Below are 9,898 nucleotides of genomic sequence, written 5' to 3'. Positions count from 1 at the left end.
AAATTAACTAGAAGGAAGAGATGATCGGTTCACGAGCAGCTTTAACTGATGCTCTACAGCGATCTGTCACGGCACATTAAAGAGCAACAAAACGGTATTTATTGTTAAAATTTCTTTTTAAAAATGACCAAATTTGAAAGGTGAGACTTTGTTTAATATGTTTAATATCAAACGTAACCGAAAAGTAACCTGCTCTGTCCTGTCTGTCAGCGTGTTGTCAGTCTCCTCTCTACTCCGCGATGTATTTTTCACTGCATGAGAACATGGTGTGGCATGAGAACGGCGTAGCTTGTCGGACATAGCGACAGTAACTAAGGGGGGCGGGTCTTTGCGAACGGTCAATTGGGAGTGGTGGCTGTGAGAAGAAGGGAGGGGAGAGGGTGTGGTATGGCACGGCAGGGGAGAGTGGAGGGGGGGAAACTGTCATCGACTGTCACTAAAAATCAGTGGTAAAACGTGAGGAAATGCTAGATTTGTTTATAGCTGGCAAAGTTATAGTCTAATGAAATACACTGACACCTTATAATTGTATTTAAAACATAAATGCACATGTATATGTATAATTATGTCATTATAAAATATATATTTGTTTATATACACACTATAAATGCATATATTTGAAAATAAATTAAAAAAAATCGCTTAAAAAAAACCCGTTCAGTAGCCTACATATCCTAGATCTACGCGCCCCCTAAACCCACATAATAAAGATGGACAGTGACATATAAATTTGCACAAATTAAGCATACGTTCCATACAATTGAGGTATTATCGAAATATTTAAATTTTAATAACGAGTGATTATTTAACAGAAGGCAAGTAAAACGGTCAGGGTTACATTTTAGACACACACACACAGTGCGACTGGTACAAATGTACCAGAATAAGTAAGTACACAGCCTGGGACGTGGACACAATGAAGATTTTAAACCCGGAAGACGAAAATAGCGTATAAAAACTAAAATTTAACCATTTTCCCCCTACTATTAAATCTAACAGATGCTAACATTGTTTTCAATGGTGTTCAACACACATACCTCTGTTAAAATCTCAGAAATTTTGGTTTAGGGTGTCATGACCCTTTAAACACAAGAAGGCTAGCTACTAGTGAGTCTCCGTGACGAGTCTGACAGGGATTTCGAGATCGCCCAAATGTCTGGGATTCAGCTTTTGTGTTCTAGTCTCCATTCATTATTCTACTGATACAAAGCTTAATGCTAAATCCTGAAGTATCCCTTTAACCCATTTGCGCCGGATGCTGCACGACGCAACATTCTATCTCCCGCCGGTTGCTGCGTAGCGCAACATTGAGTTTCCCGCCGGTTGCTGCCTAGCGCAGCATTTTTTTTGCGTCATCGTTTTCATGACAACTGCGGCATTTAACTCACTGTCATTGGTTCAAATACACATGAGGTGGGTCTTGTTCATTTGTTTAAGACCACGTAACCACCAAAATGTACTGTGGTTGGCTGAAAATCACGTCAATCAATCATACATACACGTGCGGTTTTGTATATATACAAAACCGCACGTGTATGTATGATTGATTGACGACATATATGTTTTTAGTTACAAGGCGAAAATTAACGAGTAGCTAGTAGCAATGGAAATGGATGATTTTAACAGCGATGGCAGTGATATTGAAGTAGATTGTGAGGTAGATTGTGAGGTACTTGACCATGAGAGGGAGGACGAGGATGATTTTGTGCCGGATCCTCTAGACAGGGCACAGGAGTGGGATCTGTGGGACTCCGACGAGGAGGATGATGACTTTCGGGGATTCCAGGTTGACTGGAGAACTGATAATTACGAGCCTCGGGCTAAGAAACGATTCACTCGTACATCCGGGGTGAAGCAACCGATCCCCGTAGATGCTAGCCCCCTGGATGTCTTCTCGATGATATTCACGGATGAGTTGTGGGACACGTTGGTGACCGAAACTAATCGCTATGCGGAACAGGCGCGAGGACAGACCCCCACGAACTCAAAGTGGACACCAGTCTCAAAAACTGAGATGAAAACTTTTCTCGGGCTGTGTCTCGCTTTTGGTATCCTAAAGCTGCCATCACGCCGAGACTACTGGAGGCAGAATAAATGGTTATATCAAACCAACGTTCCCAAGGCGATGTCAAGGGACCGTTTTGACATGATCTGGAGGTAATTATTATGTTTATTTGTTTTCTTGTTTTCCGAGTTTCGTTCTCTTCTCTTAGAAAATAATAGTAATGACAGTGGTGCTATAGCACTATTACTAATATAATGGTGATGATGGTTGATAATGATAATAATAAATACAATACTGGAAAAAAATAAATAGCATAATAAATAGTAATACATTGTGGATAAATAACATAATGAATAAATAACATCATAAATAGTAATACAATTATGGCACAATGAATAAATAACAATAAATATAAATACTATAAATAACATAATACATGTAAATAAATAAATAAATACAATGATGCTAATTATAAATACAATACTGGCATAAATAATGCATAGCATAATAAATAGTAATACATTATGACATAATGAATAAATAACATCATAAATAGTAATACAATTATGACACAATGAATAAATAAATATAAATAACATAAATAACATAATACATGTAAATAAATACAATGATGGAAATACATGTTAGGCTTAAATTCTTTATCATATGTATTTTCAGATATCTCCACCTGCAAGATAACTTGGACTCTGCCTTGGACAAATCTGACAAGCTTTGGAAGATCCGGCGGTTCATGGACCTCCTCCTGGTTAGATTCAAGGCGCTGTACGAGGTCAATGGCTTTGTATGCGTGGATGAGTCGATGGTGAAATACAAGGGACGCCTGGCCTTCCGGCAGTACCTCCCTATGAAGCCCGTGAAGTGGGGAATCAAGGTGTGGGTGATGGCGGAGAGCAAAACCGGCTACGTCAGCAATTTCCAGGTGTACACGGGGGCCATTGCGGGTAAGACTGAGACAGGCCTGGCTTACCGGGTAGTGTCAGACCTGGCTAAACCTTATTTTGGGTCCAACTTGTGCTTGTATATGGACAACTTTTACACTAGTGTGCAGTTGTTGTTGGATCTGAAGGTCAGGGGGGTGCAAGCGTGTGGCACGGTGCGTGCTGGGAGGAAGGACCTCCCCAAAAATAGGGAGCTAACCAAGAAGGCTGACCTGAGCAAACACCAATTTAATGTGGCGCAGCGGGATGACCTGACCTTCTGTGTCTGGCAGGACACCAAGACTGTGATGGTCCTGTCCAATTATCATGACCCGACTGCTCATGGGTCAGTGAGGAGAAAAACCAATGGTCAGCGGCAGACAGAGGTTCGGGTGCCAGAGTGCCTTGCTGACTATCAGCAGCACATGAAGGGGGTTGATCTTCTGGACCAGATGGTGGGTTACTACCAGATCCATCATCGGTCTACTAAGTGGTGGAGGAGGCTCTTCTTCTACTTTGTCACTGTGGCGGGCTACAACGCCTTTGTCGCTGCCAGGTCTGCTGGAGGACCCGAGTGGACGTACAAGAGGGGTGGCTACAAGGACTGGCTACAGGATCTAACCCAGGAGCTGATCGTCCCAGTGACAGCGAGAAGTGCTCCCTGTGTGCCCACCAGCCCAACAGGAGCTTCGGCTGAACATGATCTGGTGCAGATAAATAACAAGAGGAAGACCTGCAGGGAGTGTTGTTTGAAGCACAGCGGCACCAACGTACGTCCAGGGTCAACTTTGATGGGGTGCAAGCAGTGCAACATTCCTCTGCACCGCGAGTGCTTCATGCACCACGTTGTTCGGCATAAATGACTCTGTGTGTGTGTGTGTGTGTGTGTGTGTGTGTCTGTCTGTCTGTCTTATCTTATCTGTCTGTGTGTTCTGTATGTGTATGTGTGTTAGTTAGTTAGTCACTCAGTGTGTCTGTCTGTCTTGTCTGTCTGCGTGTGTGTGTGTGTGTGTGTTTGTGTATGTGTGTTAGCTAGTTAGTCACTCGTGTGTGTGTGTGTGTGTGTGTCTGTCTGTGTGTGTGTGTGTGTTAGTTAGTTACTCAGTGTGCCTGTCTGTCTTGTCTGTCTGTGTATATGTGTGTTAGTTAGTTAAGCAGTTTATTATCAGTTATTTATGTTATGTTATGTTATATTTATTGTCAGTTATTTATGTTATGTTATATTTATTGTCAGTTATTTACTTAGTCAGTCAGTGTGTCTGTCTGAGACTGTTCCCTGTTCCATCTCAGGACTTTCCCCACCCCTCCCCACCTCTCCCTCATAACAAGGTGCCTTGTTCAATGTTGGCATGGTTAAAATTTGTATTTGTTGTATTTTATATAATTTATGTATAATGATTTTGATGAATTATAATGATTATAATGATTTTAAGAATGTTTTGAAAAATTTGTTGGTATGACATTGCTAAAGGAGCATGGTGGAATAAAACATGTGATTCCTACCTTTACAATGCTTTTTATTTCATGTTTCTAGGTGCTACAGAGGCTTAGATATTAAGGTTTTGGCAGACGTTGACAATTCTTAATATTTTTTCAGAAAACCCTCAGGAAATAAGGTTATTTATTCTAGAATGCCATAGGATTCTATAGGCGTTTTTAGCAGGCGTTTTAGGAGTAAATGGGTTAAAGGGCCCCTATTATGGAATTTTGAAAATTACCTTTCATGTAGTATGTAACATAGATCTAAGTCTAGATCTAAGTGAACCAAAACAAAGTTTTAAATATGAAAGTTCACCATGCAGAGTCAGTGGTTACAGATCATATTTACTACCACAGAGGTATAGAACATTGTGCTGTGTTCGCGTAATATTTTCTCAGCCCAGGGCTAGCTAACATACATCAACTCAAATTGACCAATCACCGCAGATTAGCGTCACGCAAAGCAGGGATTTTGGAAAAAGTGAATCGTTGAACGAATCATTCTGGAGTCGCTGAGCAAATCAGGTAAAAATAAATGAATATTAGGCTATAAGACAACAAAGTGTTTTTTGTCATTTCATGCATGTAAAACTGTTGTTGTGGACTCCCAAAGCAATATTAGGAAAATTTTAAATGCCATAATAGGGGCCCTTTATCCAGGCTACAAAAAATGTTGTTTTGGGCGCAGTACCACAAATTCCCCATTAGATGCCAGCAAAACTCCACTGGGACACAGAGGTTTAATTTGTTATTTAGAGTGGAGTTTTTCCTCTCAAATTACACACATTCACATTTTACTTTACTATTACACGCATTCAAACCACACGGAGGAGTGGAAGCATAAAAGGAGGAGCGACGAGATCGTCGTGAGGGCTGTAGGGAAAAACTTGTTTACAGCTGTGTAAAACTTTTTTTCTTGGAACAAATATATGAATTATACAAATTTAAAGCTATTGGTAAAAATTATTTCATTTATAATTATCATTGGCATAAATTAAAATATTCTGACAGTGAGACCATGGTAACCACAGGTAAAACCATGGCTACTCGCTCACTACCACTGTGTAAGAATTGATAAATTTCAAAATGCCGGACAGTCTGTTTCGAGGGTGACCCTGGGAGGACAAAAGGACCTCTCTGGTGTTTACCATTTGAACTGGCTCTCGTGCACCATCGAGACGAAAGTCTCACCTCCGAATCATCTTCATCTACATCTCTTTCCCTCTCCCCCTCACCCCCTCTCTCTCATGCTCAGATGATCACCTGAATTCTCCCAAGAAAATGTATTGTTTAATGTGAATGATTATCACAGAGTATTTTCATGTTTGGTATCACTTAAAATGTCACAGTGCGACTGGTACAAATGTACCAGAATAAGTAAGTAAAACAAAGAAAAGAATAAGTAAAACAAAAGGTAATAAGGTTTTTAAGAGTTTATGGATAACTGACACACAAAGGAAGATGGTCTCTCAAGCAAATGGTCTAACACACCCCCATGAAGGTGCTACCTCTGAATGCAAAATTCTTTTGTTAGCACATGTTTTCAAGTGAAAGATTTGTCTATACAAGGAAATGTAGCAGGGAGATCGAGGCCTTTTCTGTAGGCTACTTCAGATTGGTCCGTGAGGCAGAGAGAGAGAGAGAGAGAGAGAGAGAGATCGAGAGAGAGATCGAGAGAGAGAGATCGAGAGAGAGAGAGATCTCAGCCTCATGTATTTCTTAAAGTTGGGTTTGCATCTTCTCTCTATTCCGGAGGATTTGATGTTTTGTATCGATTATCTTTGAATTGATTATGAAATTGGCAAGATACATTTACCTGACATAATAAATTGTTACATTTGATTATTCTAACTGACTTTGATATTATTTTCATTGAAGAGTTAAACTGAATAGTCAAACATTCACTCATAATTAATGATCCACAGATATCATTAAAACCTTTTCATTTATGGAGTCAGATGAAATAACGAGAGTATGATTAATGTATTACAAATTTAACCAACCAATACTTTGCATGAGTGAGGACAGAACACGTGATAACCTTCCCCGTGTATTGGCGAACCGGCGTTGGACAAATATAGCGGGCCTTACAACATATATAAAACAAATGCCTAAACACATAAAAACTAGCAACATACACCGGCAGGCATGTACTGGCCATCGGGACTACCGGGAGACTCCCGGTGGGCCGCGGTCTGTGTGGGCCGGTGCGTGTTGTATTTTGTTTTTAAATCATTATTAATCGTCAATATATTTGTAAGTATATTGTTGTATAGTCCAATTCCGGGCTTATGTGTCTCTCTCATTGGCCGCATGAAGCTGATGCGAGCTGCGACTGCGAGACTGACAGGTCTAAACGTGTGATGAGCACATGTGACATGTTCACTGAGCATTGGCCAATCAGAATCAAGTTATAGGCTTGCAAAACAGCCGGTTTACAACTGCAGCGAATTCATGTGATGATGTGCAACGATACAAAACATCTAAACGTAAAGGAGGGGCCGAGAAGTTGAGAGAGAAAAAACGACAAGCACTTGAGACAGATTCCACCAAATAAATGATATATCATGGTACACACACAATTAAACTGAGGGGCTTATTAGTGCACTACATATGGCCTTCACCAAGTTCCAAACAAGTTGCCTATTACATCATATGTCCAGTAAGAGCGGCAATAAGACATTTAAAATGTTCCTCGTCACTCAGTGATACTAAATAACTGCCATAACGGAATTAATGATTGTTGGTTGAAAGACGGTGGTGGAAGTAGACGAGCTCGAGTTGATTTCTTATTTGTTTCATACAAATTTGCGCAAATTTTGTAGTTAATTGTTAGACAAGTTAGTTTACTTCGTTTGATTTACATTATAGGATTAGTTAGTTACCATATATTGTATTTATATTAGTTGTGTACAGTTTGATAAGGTCGATTTTCAATAGGTTATAGTTTTTTACCCTTAGATTTAGTGTACAGTCAAGTTGTGTGTATATATAAGCTGTTTACGTGTTTGTGTATATAAGATTAGCAAGTTTATACGCCGTTTGTAGCTATATTTACTTCTTTGTTTTGTTAGGCCTACGCATCGTGTTCATATCGCAAGGACTGTTGTTCTCGTAATTTTAGTTTTTTAATTCAGGTCCATCACACCACTGTCCCCGTGAAAACATAGTTACATTTGTGGGAAGTACGTTAAATTTATTAATATATTAACCTTTCGTCCACAGCTAATGTTATACGCTGCGGGTGAAGTGCGCGAGACGATTACATTTCTTGCGCGAGATCATGCAATCCAGAGCTCGCGACGCAAGATCTATCCAAATAATTGATTCTTGAATAAAAGAAAGCTAACATTTGATGTAGTTATAATTAAACACATAATAAACGTTTAAATTATGAAACGTCTTACCTTTTAAAAGTGTTTCTGTAGCCGCAGTCTTCCAGCTATACACGAATCCGACGAGCGTTCTGTGTAGGCTGCCATCTTGTGGCGACGCCATTACTGAGCTGTTACTGGTATGTAAACAAACCTCCGTGATAACGCACCCTCGATGACAGCTGCAGCCAGGCAGTATGACTTGTTGGGTTGATGATGTTAGACAGAAGCCTCCAGTCACAGATGAAGGTACAAACGATCTTACAGATTATTTATGAAAATAGCTTGGGCTATTTAAAAATAGCTAGGCTAGCTAACGAGGAAACTATAAAAAGATCTGTCCATTTGGCAACAATAAATAAATGAATGATATCAAATAAACGAATTCATGTTTTTCATTTAAGTGACCATTATTTATCTAATTTTCACATTGCAAAAGGAAAGGGTAAGGTACAGCTAACTGCTAGCGTTGTTGGTTCTCAGAGTGAGAGTCACAGTCAAGCAAATCAAACATTAACAACAGACATAACAGTAATGTTACTACTTCCCCCACGCGCCCCTTCTGTTGTTTTAAAGGTATTCAAGAGTATTTTCTCCTTCGCCTGGCATCCGATGATCAACAAAAAAATTTATCTGAGCTCCGGGTGGGTTGGTCAAATAATGCACACTCTACCAGATGATAAACACAGTTCTAAAAGGATCTGTCCGATTTTCACAGACCATTAACAACACTCATACTGTACAAATAACTCTGCAGAGGAAGAATGGGAAAGTTGTAGATGTGCACTGTGATTGCATGGCTAACAGAGGGAAGTATTGCAGTCATACGGCAGGTCTACTTTACAAGCTGAAAGATGCTGTGTCTCGAGGCTTCACAGGTACAGCCTGCACGGACCAACTGTGTGCCTGGAACCAATCAACTTGGAGGAATGTGGTACCAGACACGATTGAGAACATTCAAGGGCCAGACCATGAGGGTATAAGTATGAAAGCTATCTCCATGGCATTTGAGACTGATGCAGAGGTCATACAACACTTCTCATCCCCTGAGTTGGCCGACTTAGCCATGATACCTGGGAGCATTTTGCATCAGGTGCTGACTGCACACCCACAGAAAAAAGCAACCAATGAGCTACCCAGAGAGCATGAACAGTGTGCTGAACATAAATGTAACCTATGCAATGTAGTGTTTGAAAAATATGTAAAATGTGGGAAAGATCAAAGAGAGAAAATTGAAACAGAATCAAAGGGCCAGGATTGTCAATTTTGGCTGGACCAAAGAAAAGTTAGGATTACCAGCAGTGAGGCATCAGACGTGCCCAAAAAAACAGACCCAAGCAACTGGGTCGAAAGAAAATTAAATGCTGCGTTTGCTGGATACACAGCTACGAGATATGGTCAATCAGCTGAGCCTTTAGCTAGAAAATGGTTTGAAGGGATCACAGGGCAGACAGTTGAGACCACAGGTCTTATTGTATACGAGAAGGAAAACTGGCTTGGTGCCAGTCTAGATGGAGTAGTTGACAAAGATACCATCCTTGAGATTAAGTGTCCTACACCAAAGAAACTTGAGGCACATGATGGCAGTCTGCAAAAAATGATTGAATCAAACACATATGATGTGAAATATGTAAACGAAATGTATGGCCTTAGGGAAACTGCGTCAGGATTTGGCTACTACTACCAGATTCAGGTAGCAATGTATTGTGCAAACAAAAAAAATGCAAGTTTCTGGTATGGACCCCAAATGAACAGATTATCCTAGATATACCATACAACCAAGAGTGGACTGAAAAACGCATCTGTTACCAGCAATAGCTACCAGAATTGCGCATGGTGTAATGACAGTGCGTGGACTCAAGTGATGTAGCTCTTGATTTTAATAATAGTCAACTGAATCAAACTAAAGTCAACACATGTTGGTAAGATTTTTTTTTCATAGTACATACATTTATTCATAGTACATACTGTATGTGATTAAAACCGCCTCTTGTTAAGTTGTTAAATGAGGCCACAACAAAATGAAATGAACATGAAATTAATGATTTTCAGAGCAATGAAAGATTAAGATTAAAATAGAACTGTAGGAGACTGGAGTCCAT

At 40.0% G+C, this 9,898-nt stretch overlaps 1 protein-coding gene across 1 annotated transcript; it reads left to right on the top strand.

Annotated features, from left to right (window-relative positions):
* Positions 1–1,603: 1,603 nt before the first annotated feature.
* On the top strand, positions 1,604–3,806 carry LOC311082060 (piggyBac transposable element-derived protein 4-like; the record flags this gene model as incomplete). Its single annotated transcript, XM_084112804.1, has 2 exons — positions 1,604–2,157; positions 2,684–3,806. 2 exons carry the CDS (start codon positions 1,604–1,606, stop codon positions 3,804–3,806), a joined length of 1,677 nt encoding a protein of 558 aa, XP_083968930.1.
* Positions 3,807–9,898: the final 6,092 nt, after the last annotated feature.

The sequence above is a fragment of the Abramis brama genome (assembly GCF_963993115.1).
Source record: "Abramis brama genome assembly, chromosome: 4".
NCBI lineage: Eukaryota > Metazoa > Chordata > Actinopteri > Cypriniformes > Leuciscidae > Abramis > Abramis brama.
The sequence above is the reverse complement of the archived record's forward strand: the minus strand, read 5'-3'. Positions and strand labels throughout refer to the sequence as shown.